A 16125-nucleotide genomic window follows, 5' to 3' on the forward strand; every position below is an offset into this window, starting at 1 on the left:
CGGCTCAAAGTCTTTGGGGGACCGACAGCAACAAGAGCAGGCCTCAGAGTTGAATGAATCAAATGGGCTGCCGGAAAACTTATAGCTAAGCCTAGAAATCCCTGACAAGTCAGTGGCTTCCCGTCCTCCGAGAACAAAGACGAGCTTAACCGCAGCATTTGTGAAATCAAGGGAGAAACCATTAGCAGGCGGTGTGATATGCTTAGTAATTAGTTTCGTATTTGTCCTATTTTATCAATTTGCCAACCGAAAACGTCCACAAAAATGAAAGAAGCTTGAATTAATCTTAGGAACTCTGCCATTATTGAAAGTGGTTTCGACTGAGCCTAGAAATTAATAAAATTTAAGAAACCGAAATCATTTACTCGTACTTGGTATTGCAATCCAATTATTATAGATTTTGATTGAATTTCTCCCCAGAACTCCTTCGAAACAGAGCAAGGATTAACAAGATCTGAAGTATCCCCTTGAAGTAGGCGAGCCTTGCTTGATTTTTTATGGCCCGCACTCCAGCACAACTACTGCCCATCATCATCATCATCCAACATCATGCCTGTCCCCTGGCCGACCACTCAAAGGCAAGCGCTGAATTGACAAATTGATGGATGGTTCTCCAAACGCTGCACGCCTCGGCATCTCTCCTCGCTTTCTTTTCCTCCACTATGTATGATGCATTATTATTCCGGAAAAGTTTGCGACCGCAACAACAACAATTGCTTGCCTAAGTGTTTTATTAGCCATCGAGAACAGAGTTTGAGTTCGGTTGAGTTGAGTTGATTGTCAGTTTTTCTGATTGTGTTTTCCTTTCTTTTTTGTGTACAATCTTCCTGAATTGGTTTTGGGGTTTCATTGGTCAACATGCCTTCTGTGGCCCATGAGCTGACGGCTGAGCAGGTCCAGGAGCTGAAGGATGCCTTCGATAGCTACGACCTGGACTCGAATGGCACTCTCTCGGCGACTGAGATGCGTTTGGCTCTGATTTCCCTGGGTCACGAGATCACAGAAGCAGAGCTCTACGATCTCATCCGCACGGTGACTGTGAGTGATGGCCAGGAACTGGATCTGCCGCAGTTTATGCAGATGATGGCACCCCGAGTGGCCGATCTGGACAGCGATGAGGCTCTGGGCCGCACCTTCAAGCTCATCGACCGGGATCACGACGGCTTCATCGGCGGTCAGGATGTGCGTGCCATCATGCTCATTCTGGGCGAAGTCGTGAGCGATGAGGATGTCAGGGATATCTGCCGCGCTGTCGATATGGACGGCGATGGGCTCATAAGTTTGCGCGATTTCATGAGCTTTATGCACAGCCCCATATGAACTGGGTCCGCCATAAAAATTAGACATTTTTTCAAACGCCAAAGAAAATTATTTGACAAGCAAAAATTTAACACAGAGAACCATTGTGAAGTTTAAATATACGTAGTATCTGGGAATCAAATGTGGTTCATTTTATGAAAAAGGAACAACAGATTGTAAAAAACTCAATTAAAGCTTTTTAATAATTTGGTAGGCGATAAACGCCAGCATTTTCCTATATTATTATTCTCCATTTAAAAGTTCTATAATATTCTTCAAAAGAAAAAACAACGGAAGGAAGTTAACTTCGACAAGCTGAAGTTTGTATTTATAAGAAATAATCAACTTTAGTAAATAATTTTTTCATATTATTTATTTAAAAAGTGCTAATTCCAAGCTAAGAAGGTTATATGTCAAAAAGCATCAAAGCTATAATTTGTTATATATTATTTTCCCACCAATTTTCCGATCGTTCCTATGACAGCTATAAAATATAGTCGTCCGATTTTGATAAAATTTAATACGAAATTCAGAACTAATTAATAAATGTTATTTCTTAGCTTAGAAGGTTATATGTTAAAAAACACCGAAGATATAATTTTTTAAATTTTTTTCCCGGTAGTTCCTATGGAAGCTATAAGATATAGTTGTCCGGCTGGATCCGACTTATATACTACCCGCATTATAAAGAAGACTTTTGAATAAGATTCATCCCGATAGCTATACAACTGACAGACTAGTTTGCGTAGAAACGGAAGGACAGACGGACGGGCAAACGGACAGACGGACATGGCTAGATCGACTCGTCTAGTGACGCTGATCAAGAATATATATATATACCTTATGGGGTCAGAAACGTCTCCTTCACTGCGTTGCAAACTTCTGACCGAAATCCTTATACCCTCTGCAAGCGTATAAATATGAACAATATGTTTCTATTTTTTACCACTTTAAAACAACATATTGTATTTTTTAACTTTATACTTGAAGTATATTTCTGACTGCTGGCGAAAAAAATGAAGGCGTCTGAAAGGAAAACGGAAAGGAAAAAATGCATAAAGCCAGAAATTAATTCAGCAGCACGTTTCGTCCATTAAGCCGCCAGAGCTTTGCTTGCTGACTTTGCCGCCCCTGCTCCTGCCACACCCCCTTTCAGAGGACATGGACATGGACACATGTGCAATGGCCCCACACAAACACACATGCAAAGTGTTGTGTAAACACGTCAGCTGCCAGTTGGCCGGCAGCTGCAGGCGGGGCTTAGAGGGGAAAGGCTGCAGGAAGATGGAGCAGAAGCAGAAGCAGACGCAGAAGTGGCTTGGCCAGGAGGAATGGCCAGCAGAAATCAAGGTGCCACGCCCCCTTCGGATACGCCCACCGGCGTCCAATTGTGCTTTGTTTGCCCCCTGCTGGCAGGAGTCCTCCGAAGCCACCTTGACTCGATGTCGTCGAGAGTGGCTTTAATATTTTTCAGCTGACGCTGCCCTTAATGAAAGCAAGAAATGATGCCCACTGCTGGCGCTTCTTCTTATCCTCGTTTCCGCTTCCTCTAATGCGTCTTTCCTCCTGGCGCGTGCACTCGGAAAAAAGTATGTTCCAAAAATCATTACAATGAAATCATTTTTCAACCGATATGCAGTAATCTTGTTTTTACCTAATCTTATCATGATTTTATATAAAAACCTTTGGTAAAGAATGGATTCACACATAATCAGAAGTAAGGATCATCATAACGATATTTCTAGGTTTTAAAGGTCATTATGTTGTACGGAAATCCACTCAAGCGCCCCAAAAATATTTCGAGTGTAGCCTAGGCCAGTCCTTCTTTGCCTTTCACTTGGCATTTTCCACTTAGCTGACTTGGATTGCTCTTGCATTTCGTCCAGTTATTTATGGCCCGGCCGAGTAAACGAGTTCATTTAGCTAATGGCCGCACGCCCAACTGAGCCTACGAGTCCTTCGGGTCCTTCGAGCGCTCCTTGTATGACACAATGGGCATTACGGGCTCTGGCACTGGCACTGGCGCTGGCGCTCGCACAGGGGCATCATCTCATTGCCATAGCTGCGCCAGATTTCAATATTTTGCATAAAATTGGCCGAGATGGCACAGCTTTCAACCCGCACAATCATATACATTCCCCCTTCAAACAACGCAGCTTTAGGATAAGTACGAGAGCATTTTCCCATTGTTGTCCTGTAGCCTTTCTTCTCCATCCAGCATTCATGTGCTGCAAGGTCCTCGTTGGGTTGTCAGGACAACCATGAGCAACAAGTTTTGGTCAGCTTTGCCAATTCGCTGGAAAATACCTTCGCCTCTATTGTTGACGTTCACTTTTCTCATTTCGTAGGAAAAGTCAAAGCTGGAATTCCGGTGATAAGTTGGGTGGCGTTATTAATATTTCCTTCTTTTATCATGTTGTCAGCTTTATTTATATGCCAATTTTTTTGGGCTAAAGAGCACTTGAGTTTTGCAAGCTGGGATTTTAAGGACTGCACCATCAATCAGAGATTATTCCTTTCTTTCCATAGAACAAAAACTGCAATTAATCAGGCTAAGTACTTAGGATAGCCTTCAGAGCATTGATTGTTTAAAGAAAATATTTTTATGCTGATTGTTGAGAAAACCCTTGTTGTTATATTTTTCCAGTATTTCCTGTGCATCAACAGTCGTTATTCATGGTGCTTTAAGGAATATTTCAACGATAAGGAATGCAAGGATAATGACGTTAGGAACAGCTTGCTGTGATTTATGAATAATGGTTTGATTTTCTTTGTGGTTATAATAAATAAACCTTGTTTATTGCTGTAAAACACTTTCACATAATAGTGAAGTGGATACTACTTTCTCTTTCTGGGAAATCGGAATAATGACATAGTCTAGCTTTTCAAATTTTGATATCTTTCTCACGCTCTGCCGTTACACGCACAGTGTATATTTTACGCACATTGCGTTGTAGTTGGGCCGAAAATATATTTTTTTCAGAAAGGAAGAATTAAAATTCTGCACTCACCTTGAAATTCCTTTCGCGCTGCACTCACTGACGTCACAATGTTGGCCACGTGACCGAGGACCGTGGCGAAGAGCATCAGGCCGAAGAGCAGCTGCAGGATCACGAAGACGTACTCCCCCTTGGAGCGCGGCTTGGGCAGATCCCCGATGGTGGTCAGCGCCAGGGTGCACCAGTAGTAGCTCTGCAGATACTGCTTGACCACGTCCGCCGACTCAGAGTCGTGGTACACCCAGTTGCGCGATCCGAAGCCATTGTTCTTGTGGATGATGTGGTAGAGACAGCCGTTCCAGTGGAATATCACAAGCAGGTAGTGGATGAGCGCCGTGCTCCGGAAGAGGTTCGGGTAGTTGGTGTGCCGCTCGGTGCGATCCATGAAGGCCCAGAACCGGTAGATCTTCACCAGCCGGAAGCTGCGCAGGATCGAGTTAAAGCCAATGGACAGGTAGAGAAAGTCCAGCGGCAGCAGGCACAGGCAGTCGATGTAGAAGATCGTCGAGTTCATGTAGTGGGTGCGCAGCTTCAGTGCGTCCGTCTGCAGCACCCCATCCTCCAGGTATCCGGTGCGGAAGTGGAACAGTATGTCGATCAGATACAGGAAGTCGGACAGGTAGTCCAGGCAGAACCAGATGGCGATCGTGCGCCGATTGATCTCCTGGAAGGCGAAGCGGTAAATTATCACCCAGAAGTTGTACAGGAAGGCCATGGAGACCACCATGGACCAGTAGTAGCACAGTCGCCCCGCCGGATCGAAGACGAAGTGCAGCTTCCTGGCCGCCGTCGCCGCTCGGATCCGCTGCGAGGCCGTTCGCCGCGGCTTTTGGTGGTGCGGGGGTCCGCCATGCGACCCGGGCCCACTACCGCTCGCGCTGCCCGAGTGGTGCGGGTGATGGGGGTGTCCGCCGTGGGGAGGACCTGGCCCTCCCGGGCCTCCCTGCGAGGGTGGACCATGTGCGTGCGGGTGGTGCGACACCGTGGAAGCCGAGTGCTGCAGCTGGTAGGGGTGATGCGCCTGCTGGGCGGCATTGTGGTGCCCCTGCTGCTGCGATCGGGAGCGCGGGTAGCTGTAGGAACAGGAAAGAAACAGGATTATTATCATAAGGTATTTAATTTTGTATTAAATAACTTAAATCGGATTTTTTTCTGAAAAATTCCAATTACATTATGTTATAAATAATTTTGAGTGCACCTAAAAGTATGTAGCAATATATTTTTAAGTCACTATTCACTGCATACTTTTAGTTACATTTAAAAGAGATTTTGGTTTCTTTTGTAAAATATAAGATTTAAAAGGTGTTATAAACAGTTCGATAGCCGAGATAAATGCTTAAATATTATAAAGAGAACCTTTAGGTTTGTACCTACCGATCTGTGCCGTTGCAGTAGTTGCCACCGTACTGGTTGTGGCCGCCCATGGCCAAGCTGGTGGCTCCGCCGCCGGCCAGTGTGTTATCCTGCGAGCCGCGGCCCGTGGACCGGTTCCAGGTGCCCAGGAGCGGCTGGTCGCCGCTGGCAGCCGCTTTCAGGCGACCCCGCGACTTGTTGCGTTGCTTGTTGTGCAGAAGATCCATTTCTGAGGCAGTGCTTACGGTGGCCATGTGCGAGTTGGAGGCCCTGGAGGCGCATGGTGTGGCCAGGCTGTCGTGCGAAGTGAAGAAACCTTGTTGCGAGACACTCTGCCCGAATTTCGGCTGGGTCATGCCAAACTTTGGTCCTAGATCTGCGGGCGGCATTGAAAGATATGTAAGATAGTATTTTATCAATAGCGTTATTATCATTATTATTTTATATTTTATTATATAATTTTAAGAGCCTGAAGATGGGATACAAATATATTGAGCAGTTGGGGATGTCAATCTGTGGGGGTACAAAAAATCAGCGCTTTCGATTGTTTGATGTATTTTATTGAAAGATCAGAGCAATTTTAGCAGTAATATTTTTGTTTCATTAGAAAAGTTAAGTGCTTGCCATAACGCCCAATAATAAATAATACAAGTACATTGTCGTTATAAAAAATGATTTGTCTAGTAGTACGGAATATTTACTAAAATAAAATATTTATTATTGTGTTTTTTTAAACTTGTGTATGCTTTTTCGTTACAAAAGTGCTGTTTTATTTCTAAGCTTTTGTTTTTATTTTTAGGGATCTGGGACCTGGGATCACACGGCCTTACCGAGAAAGCTCTGGCGATCGATCGAAAACCTCCGCAGGCTTCCCAGATCGATGAACTGCTCGTCGCCGGCCATTGTGGGTGTGATCGAGAGTTCGGTTGTGTGAATGGCGGCACCACCAGCACCACCACCGCCTGTGCCACCCACTTGCGAGAGTCCACCACCACCAACTGCCTTTGCACCCGCTGAAATACCAGTAGAACCTCCGCCCACCGTGAGATTGGTGCAGGTGGTTCCACCGCCCGCACTTCCGCCCATTCCGGCGCCCAGATATCCGGCGTTGCTCGCATAGAAGCTGCCATCCAGCTCGGCCATCTGCTGCTCGTAGGCGGTCAGCGGGTTGATTGACCTCGAGCTGTGATCCCGGTAGAGGGGGCGGGGCGAGGGCATCAGCGAGGGGTTGAGCAGCCCATTGAGCGAGAGGCGGGGCTGCATTATCTCCGGAAAACTGGCCCTTGGCGCTAGTCCTGGGCCAAAGTTTGACTGAGACGTTGCTGTTGTCCTGTAGTTGCTGCTGCTGCTACTGTTGCAGCCGTTGTTTTGACGTATTGCGACACTTGTTTTGGTCTGCAGCCTGTCATTGTGAGCGGCATGAGCCTGAGTTTGAGCCTTCTGATCCGGCGTCCTCAGCCATCGCTCATCGCCATCGTCATCAGCGTCGTCATCGTTAGCTGCGTCATAACCATCGACATGGTTTTCGTTGTCATTGCCATCTGCATCGCCATCTATGGCCGTCGACCGCCTCAAACTGGGCGTGGCAGCTGCAATTGCCACAATGTGGCAGAGTTTTTGTTGGCGTCGATTAATGTGCAATTGGTTTCGCGTTGATTAATGTTCGAATGGGAAGAGCACGAGAAATGTGATCAAGAGTATAGAGTATAATTAATTGGAAAGTCTCCATTAATAACATTTTTTGCTTTTTGTTTTTTTGTTTTTTCTAGAGCGAATGTAAGGGATTGAGGCACAAAAACACACAGAAATGAGTGAATAAATCACATTAAGAACGAGTGAGATAGGATTGGTTTGGTGGTTTGGTGGTGGTTTTTGGTGGCTACAGGTGGTTTGCTGGTTGGTGGTGGAGGTGTTGAAAGTGTTGGTCTTTAACAACAACTCAACTGCAATAACGTTATCAAATAGCAACGACATTCAACAAGAAACAACAACGAGATTTACAGGAGCAAAGGTATTCGTACAGCTAGGACTTATGAATATTTGGTTATGGGTCTAGTTAACTCTTACCAGGACTTGTACACAGAAAAATGTAAACAAATTGAACTCTTATGAACTAGTATGTGGTAGGGGTTCGAAACATTTAAAGGTTTCTATATTTTCTAAATGCTGTTTAAAGATCTTATTGCATACTTTTAGACACAAAAATTTTGTTTAAGCTATTTTCTACATCTAAATTAATTTGAATTAGCATGTAAGTGAGTGACTGAAATGAAAGTTGAAAATATCTTTGCCAACTGCTGCATGCAAAACTTAGTTTCCTGACTGTAAGGTGATGTCTTAGTCACCTTCGCACCAAGTTGCTCTATCACCATTTCGAGTCTCCAGAAATGTGCTAATAAAGTTAGATTTAATTACGTGCGCCTAAATGGAGCATGCAACACAAAAAAAAAAGGGGAGGTGATATAAGGACGATGAGTAAGGCACACACGCCGTAGGAGCTTCATTACTTTTAACCAGCTGCCTGGCAACTGGCACTTGGAAATTCATGAGCTGCCACACGCAAGGGGTCCGTACGGATTGGCCCAGAAGATCCTGTATCCAAAGGACTACCGGCTCAAGTGCCACTTGACTGTCGAACAGACAGACAATGGCCAGGACTGTTTGCTTCCAGATATTGTATCTGTATCTGTATCTGCGATGTCGCCAGCGAACTCCGTGCGGCGCCAATTTATTTCTATTACGAGCCATTCGAGTCCTCCGCCTGTTGCTCCCCCCGTCCAGGATGCCAGGGCACCAGGATACGAGGACACTGGGCTACATGGATACCTGCCTCCAGCTGAGTGCCTGGCCATTGATTATTGGCAGACCGCTTTTAATTATTGCTCAGCTTCTGGCCGGCGTAATTCAATTAGGCCTCCAAACAATGATGCTGAATAGATTGCCTCGAGTCGAGGTCTGTCGCGTCGAGTCGCGTCGCGACTAAAATGCAAAAATTGTCAATTACTTTGGCCCACCTGCCATTTCCATTGCCCCCACTCCGGCCTCTCGCCTTTGCGCTCCTCTGACACGAATTTGCACTTTCCTCGCTGGGCAATAATTTCTAATTAATTCGCGCTTAATGGCCACATACAAATCAACTTGACCGCGTTTATTTATTAACTAATTTCACGTCATCCACGCCCTGCGCTGAAATACTTCTGCGGTTGGCGAGCCGGAAAAATAAATGTTATTTAGCTGCGAATGAATTAAAAATGAATTCCCCAGCTATCACAACGCCCCTACGGCATTAAATGCGAATGCACGTGAAGTTTATCAGGCTAATTCACTATTTTTAATCCGCTTTTGGAAACAAAATTGGGGGTTGTAAGCACAAAACGATACAAATTACGTAATCTGACTCTGAACGTTTGGCAACAATTGTTCACTCACTAAGCTGCAATTAAATTTTACAAGCGAGTAAGAATTTCTGACACCTGAACTAAAGAGCAGTCAGTCTATTGGAAAACTGCACAATTGGCTTGCAATAAGATATTCTTAATTGTTCAAACGGCTTACTTTCAATGAAAGGTAAAATATACCTGTAATCATAGAAACCACCTAATTAGTTTCTGTGCAAAACGGATTTAAATACGATTTATACATTTTAAGAGCCATTTATTTGTGCAGAAATGGTAGCCAATATATCTCGTTTCCTTAATTGTTCAAAAGGCCTGCATCTTTTAAAGCTTAAATATAGATATAGATTTAACTACAATTTACAGGTTTGCATGGTTGAAGACCAATTACTGCGCAGTGTCTAGTCTGAAAACTGATTGTAGTCGGCACACTTGTTTGATTTCAGTTGTTCCGCACAAACTTAGTTCGCTAGAGAGTGCATTTCAATGTCTGGGAAAAGTTCGAGCTGCACGCAAACAACGTCAATGCACGGCACTGCGTCATTGGCAATTCACAAGTCTGTTGCCCACTTTCAGGCGCTGTCACCGCAAATTGGGCCGTTTCCGGCCCGAAGTCGAGGCTGTACGTGTACACACACTGTGAGGGAAGTGGGACGGGAGGGAAACCCGTCCCGGCCCTGACCGCATTCCAAGTTTGCAGACATAATCTTGGCACTATTTAATTTTGCTAATAGTTGAGTGTCATTAATTTAAACTTTTACGCTTTTTGGTTTGTCTTGGCTGCGACCTCGGAGATAACAAAAACAGGGCACGGGCGGAAAGGGAAAGCGGCCGAGCGAGATAGAGCGAGGAAAAATGAAAAATCTCCAGCTTAATGCGCGGCACTTTGTCATGGCCTGCCAGCCGGAAACGGAAACTTGCGACAAACTTGAGCAAAAGTTCAACAAAACGCTTGAACGGCCCCACTCACACAGGCAAGCAGGCCTCTGGGCTCCGGGCACAAACCATGAGCCATGAATTGTCAATAAATTTGCTTGCCGCAAATCATCACAAGTTGGTTCGGCTTCGGTTGCTCTCTGCCTGCCCAGCGAAACCAACCGATGTCTGCAAAGAAAAATGCTGCCAAAGCGGCATTCGAGGGAATTTCGGACAAAAACTAAACCTCAATTATTTGGTGCAGCTGCCTGGGCAAATGAAAATATTCGAGAGCACAAAATACTTTGACAAAAGTTGGCGAGCAAACTTTACTTAAACATACTTCAGTCTTACACAAACACGCGGCCGCGAAGCGCGGGGAAACGGGGTGGGCGGTAGGGTGGACCCAAGCACGGCTCAAAGTGGAAATGGAAACTTAAACGACACAAAGAGGAAGTCGAGCCGTAAAAACGTTAGGCAAAACGTAACAGCACAGTCAACCGTCGAATAAACCGAAATTTAAGCTACCTTACTACGAAAAGAAAATTAAAAAATTGTAACTTTGTTTTGAAAACCAGTTAAAATTTCCCATATCACATTATTTGATAAGGAATGAAACTTTGCTGGGCTGAACATTTTGTTATTCAGCACCACATCATATCGGCATCTCTCAAGATTTAAATAAAATTTGTGATAAGAGTGATATATTTTCTAGATTTACACTTTTATATGGCGCTGAAATACCATAATGTAGCCGTATTGTTAGTGATGATGATGATCTGCAGTGGAGCGCATCGCATGAAGCGTTTGTCCTCGCCCGAATTTTACGGGGACGAGACCCTCGAGATGGCCAAGTACGTGGTCTCCATCAGATCCAGAACGCCGAACAAGTATTTTGGCGACAATCACTTTTGCGGCGGGGGTTTGCTATCCCCACACTGGGTGATTACCGCCGCCCACTGTGTCATGGGGTAGGGTTAATTGGGTTAATAGACAACAAATCCTGATCTCCCTTATCCCGCAGCCAAGCCAAGATAATGTACAAGGCTCGCTGGCTGCTGGTGGTGGCCGGATCCCCAAGCCGACTTCGATACATTCCTGGCAAAACGATCTGCACGCCGGTGGAAAAGGTCTACGTCCCAAAGAACTTTACCATGTACAACACCTGGAATATGGCGCTGTTGAGACTTCAGGTGAAAATGCCCTTGAAGGACCCTCGGATCGGATTCCTCCACCTGCCTAATGCATCGCCTCAATTGGGCGTAAATTACTCTGTTCTCGGCTGGGGAAGATTGTACGCGGTAAGCCATAGACCAACTCTGTTCTTGAAGCTCTAAGCTAGATCCAATGTCTCTAGGGTGGACCCTTGGCAGTGAGAATCTATCACCTGGAAGTGTCTCTTCTGGACAACGAGCAATGTAAGAAGCATTTCCGCCACTACAGGACGGGAATGATGTGTGCCGCCAAGTACAATGAGACCACGGACGCCGATCCCTGCAGCGGCGACATCGGGTCCCCCATGATAAACGGCAGGGTGATTGTCGGCATAGTCGCCTATCCGATTGGCTGCGGCTGCGCTAATATTCCGTCCGTCTATACGGACGTGTACAGTAACATAAAATGGATAAGATCTACGGCCTATAGATTGTCCAGCGCCATTAGGCCTTTCCCATTTATGGGGTTCCTTTTAATTATTCCAGCTAAAGTCGGGTGGAATGGTAATATAATTCCAAATTATCTGGTAAACATTTTTTAAAATTCTGAGAGAGTGAAGAGTTTTTAAGAATTCGTCAAAATGCCTTGTATTTGCAAAAATAAATGTAATGTAACAGGTCACAGAACTCCAACTAAATCTACGTACACATTTAAAACGTTAGATACATTGTGCTTTGCTTAATTGATAATACACAGAACTCGTTGTATTTTAGAACCCAGCTATTAGAGTAGTGCTTGCGTTAGATTAGCGACATTTTCAGCTTGGTCCGCAGGTCCTGCCAACAGTCCTTGCCCACTGCCAACTGACACAAAGCGCGGACGAGGGCCGCGAGCATGCGGCTATAATTGACTTGGCCGCCCTCTGCCCGAAAAGGGCAATAGAGCACTCAAAAATTTGATTTTCCAGAGCTGTGAAATGAAAGTGGGAAATTCGATACTGGCTGCGAGCGAGAATTGAGTTTGCGTGCGAGGGGAATCCAACCCTCTCCCTCGCTTTTTTATCACGGGGGACGGCGTTCATAATGCCTGGCGATGGCTAACGAATCCGAAGCTTGTGTTTCTCGGCAGACAACAAAGGCCAGGCACCTGCTCTCCATTTAAGTAATGAATTTTGCCCTCATTTCGTTTTTATTCTGGCCGAAGAGCTCCGTAGGCAAATGCGTAATGACGACATTAATGCAAACGACTTCATTTAATTAAACGCCCTTTTGGGCCAGGCAGCAAGGAAACTGCGAAACTGTGTAGGGCGCCGTCATCATTGCGACTCATTGGGACTCATTGCCACCATCGCTTTCCCCAAACTCATTCCCACTCCCTCTCCCGCTCGCATGTTCAAATGGCAAAGGATCTCGTCCCGGTACATCCTCGTGCTCGGCGTTTGGTATGCATGAATGCGTATTAAGGTGCGATGGGGGGCGTGCCCCACGCCTATGTAGTGGGGGCACGTGCGTGTAAGCGATGCGATGGGAATCTATATGTGGAGGCGTGGCCAGGTGTAACATCTGGCCCAGATGGAGCCGACGGAGCAGATGTGACAGAGTCGCCGGCGAAGAAGCCAATTCAATTAACAGCCGCCTCCCCGGGTTGACAAGACAATAGGCCGGTGAAGTTGTGGCATGTCTGACAGCGGAAGTAGCAGATGGTCAAGCCTGCGACTCCATTTGCACCCGCAAAAGTTTAGATAGCAAGGCCGCAAGATATCTGAATCCTAAATTATCGGTTGAAGTTGCTTTCTTTGGAATCCCGCTTACAAAGTGATTAACTCCTGATTAAATAGTATTTGCAAAATTTTATTACTATGAGACAATACATTTTAGGACCTATTACTTTTTTTAAGCATTAAACTACGAGTTCCTACCAGTTACAGAAACTTTAAGTACAAAAAAAAATCTTGTAAAATGTCAAAAATGTATCTACTTTTTAAGAATTTCAGATTGTATTGAGCTTTACACACTTTTAAGATCGAGAAAGCAGTTTTGCCAACGGCTACCTTTTGACTGCAGCATTTTAAATTGAGCGAGCCATTTTCCCACATAAAAAACCGTTGCGAAATAAGAAACCAGCAACTAGTTTTGTTTTCAGTTTATTAAAAATTCCTAAAGGAACAATTAGCAGCACTTTTTCCATTAAAATCACGGTTTGCGCGTGTGGGAAAATTCCTGTCGGATGACGCCGCTAAATGTACTTTAATTTTGCAGCGCTTTCAATGTATTTAAGTGACTCAACTCATTAGCAGTGGAGCAACATGGATGCCGCGCAGCTGCTGCAACCACAAAGGCAATAAAAAGCGTGAGATGGGCGGTGTTGGGACCGGGGGCGTGGTCGGCGGGCAAAGCCAAACTGTTCATTTGCATGCGCTGGCACTCATTACATTTACATTAAACTCTTAATATGCGCGGACATGGGGGCAAGGGCGAGGATGCACGGATGCAAGATCCGAAAGGACGAAGCCTGCACTCTGCACGCCAGGATATTCGAGGATGTGTGTGGGCAATGCGGGTGCAGCACTGAAATTGAGTGACAAGCGCTGGCGGCTGCCCACATCCGAATATCTTTATTTCCCAGGGAATACGCAGTTAATTACATTTTGGCCAGCTGCACAATCGTTTCGGCTTCTTTTTGGCCTGAACCCGATCCCGAACGCAATCCCAATGCCCTTTCCGCGATTGGGGACCATTAGTATTAGCATACCGCTGAGCGGTGGCTAAGCCAGCTGAAAAGCGACTGTGTCCCGGGACGTCAACGTGAATGGGAGATGAGCTCCGCAGCTCGCTTGTCGCTCGTCCCCCTTGGCGTATGCTTGATACACGGAGATAAATGCAAATGGATCCCAATGTAGGTGCTTATAAAATGTTATGAGAGTTTATATCAAAAAACGTCTGTCTTAAAAGAGGAACTAACTGCTCATCGGATAATATTTACTAAAACTATTTATCATCCTAAATTTTTTTTTTAATTTTACTCCATGAGAATCGAGTTTAATTATAGCTATTATATATTTATATATTTTTGTAAAACTGATTATTTGTTTAATTATTCTTTAGAATGCAAGTTTTAATAATATCTGAAGTAAATATAAAGGTAAAGAAAAAGGGAAAATTTCTTATCCTTATTTTTTGGCATATGATAATTTAAGTTTTCGATAATTTGTCTTTTTATAATCCAAACATTATTTTAGTAAATTAACAACAATTGTACTCGAATTTTCTCCCACTGCTAGCTTGCTTAGCGGGCCAAAATCCGGTAGGAGACTATGGTCACCCTGCACGTTTGTATGTGTAGTCAGCTTGTTCTCCAGTGTAAGTGCATTTCGTTATGAGCTTAGCAGTCTTATAAATGTTTGCGTATTTGTTCGCCCCGACGACGTTGCTATTTACTTGATGTGACCTCTGCTGTGCTCGGTTCGCTCAGCTCAGAATCTCGCAGCCAAGCAACTGCACTTGCACTGTGTACGAATCTGTATCTGTATCTCGGAATGCAGCTGTATCTGCGAAAATATCTGCATCTGCACAGATGCCACTGGGTTTGTGTGTGAGTGTGCGCTGGGGGTTAAGACAGCGCTCACAGCACATAAATATCTAAAGGATTCTTGAGTAACTTCTCTAATGGATTTGGGTTAAAAATATACACAAGGGCATGTGGAGGGCAAACAGAGAGATACACAGACACACAAAAGAATGTCCTCCCTGCTTGCTTGTGTGTGTGTATGAGATTTACAAATTAGTTTAATTTAAATTAGAGTGCGACCACTTAGCAGTCGGTTGTGAGTGAAATGTCAATTGCACGAACTACACTGAAACTGGGAATTAAATTAAAAATGTCTAGAATTTGTCTGGCGTGCACATGCTGCTGGCAAGGTTAGCTAGACAAAGCCAAGATGAATTATTCCGTATGTTTTGCGGAATTTCTCCCAAAGCCGTGGAATTTATTTCGACAAGGGCAGAGAAGGAGCGGTAAATTCGTCTCTATTCCCGCGGGCCTTGCTCGCAAACATCAAAAAGAAGGAGCAAATTGAAATTGTAATGGTAATTATTTAGGCCTGCCTCCTCCACACAGATCACAATGCGGCATATTAAACGATTTTAAGCAGAATTTATACGTACGTATGCATATGCGTATGCATGCCATAAAGCTGTCCAGGGGCCGTTGTCCCGTGTTCCATGCCCTGTGACCATGTCCCCGTAATGGGACGAAAGTAATGAGCGTGGGCCACCAGGGCCAGAAGCGAAAACTGAGGGGACCAGCTTATTGTTTACGACGTGCTTAGTGGCAAACTCGGCTTTGATAATGAAACGTTGGCAGGCAACACGCGCTGGCAGTTAACGGCAATTGCGACAAATGCCAAAAGCAGACAACGTTAGACCAACAGCCCGGCCCGGCTCGGCTCAGCCCGGCACATGGCCTGTAATTTTGGCCACAAAGTTAGTTGCATATACATATACGTGCGAGTGTGTGTTTACCCTTACACTTGGCAAACCAAACAGCTTCTATTTTTACAAATAGTTCCAAGAAAATTGGTGGCAAACCATATTAAAATCTTCTATTATCTCATCAAGTACTAAAAGCTGGCATGGAAAACACCAAGAAGGGTTCCTAAAAGTATGCTGCCAAAAATATAATACTCGTAATAGAGTTCGACTCTTTTAGATACCTTTGAAAAGAATTAAAAACTCCGCTTTCGAATGTTTAATTTTGTTGCGATTAATTAAAAAAAAAAACTAATAACTACATAAAAAACTAAAGATACTGACATGCAATAAATCTATTAAAAAAAAGGCAAAATATATTTTATTGCTTTTGTCCTAAATGTATCTCAATTCTTCAAAGTTCTTTCCTTTATCTGAAGCTTGGAGTTTTTCCTATCACAATTTCTTCGAGTGTAGCCCAAACAGCAAAGTGTGTAATGTGAGACAAGACAGCCGCACGTGATGTGATTAGGACAAAGCCGC

The 16125-nt window shown here is 44.6% G+C and overlaps 3 protein-coding genes across 9 annotated transcripts in view; 2 read left to right on the forward strand and 1 right to left on the reverse strand.

Moving 5' to 3' along the window:
- LOC108026609 (cyclic nucleotide-gated cation channel beta-1) overlaps positions 1-16125 on the reverse strand; it is a 64164-nt gene that overhangs the window by 14440 nt on the left and 33599 nt on the right. For 4 of the 7 annotated variants that reach the window (XM_050887631.1, XM_017097590.3, XM_017097591.3 and 1 more), the window contains 3 exons: positions 6482-7240; positions 5673-6027; positions 4311-5371 (listed from right to left, as the gene is read on the reverse strand). In XM_050887631.1, the coding sequence (XP_050743588.1) occupies positions 4311-5371; positions 5673-6027; positions 6482-7240 (2175 nt within the window). The remainder of the gene's footprint in view (positions 1-4310; positions 5372-5672; positions 6028-6481; positions 7241-16125) is intronic. The other 3 variants (XM_050887634.1, XM_017097593.3, XM_050887633.1) reach the window with 1 other exon arrangement.
- On the forward strand, positions 746-1482 carry LOC108026613 (calmodulin). The gene has a single exon (XM_017097597.3). The coding sequence runs from the start codon at positions 859-861 to the stop codon at positions 1318-1320; it is 462 nt and encodes a 153-aa protein (XP_016953086.1). The 5' UTR covers positions 746-858; the 3' UTR covers positions 1321-1482.
- Positions 10592-11800, forward strand: LOC108026611 (trypsin). Its single transcript, XM_050887636.1, has 3 exons — positions 10592-10932; positions 10986-11262; positions 11319-11800. Exons 1-3 carry the CDS (start codon positions 10691-10693, stop codon positions 11715-11717), a joined length of 918 nt encoding a protein of 305 aa, XP_050743593.1. The 5' UTR covers positions 10592-10690; the 3' UTR covers positions 11718-11800.

This window comes from Drosophila biarmipes, chromosome 2R (assembly GCF_025231255.1).
Source record: "Drosophila biarmipes strain raj3 chromosome 2R, RU_DBia_V1.1, whole genome shotgun sequence".
Taxonomy (NCBI): domain Eukaryota; kingdom Metazoa; phylum Arthropoda; class Insecta; order Diptera; family Drosophilidae; genus Drosophila; species Drosophila biarmipes.

Coding starts and splice junctions, on each gene's coding strand:
- LOC108026611 (XM_050887636.1), top strand. CDS start 10,691: ATGGCGCTGAAATACCATAATGTAGCCGTATTGTTAGTGATGATGATG. Junction 10,933..10,985: donor GCCGCCCACTGTGTCATGGG/GTAGGGTTAATT, acceptor CTTATCCCGCAG/CCAAGCCAAGATAATGTACA. Junction 11,263..11,318: donor GCTGGGGAAGATTGTACGCG/GTAAGCCATAGA, acceptor CAATGTCTCTAG/GGTGGACCCTTGGCAGTGAG.
- LOC108026613 (XM_017097597.3), top strand. CDS start 859: ATGCCTTCTGTGGCCCATGAGCTGACGGCTGAGCAGGTCCAGGAGCTG.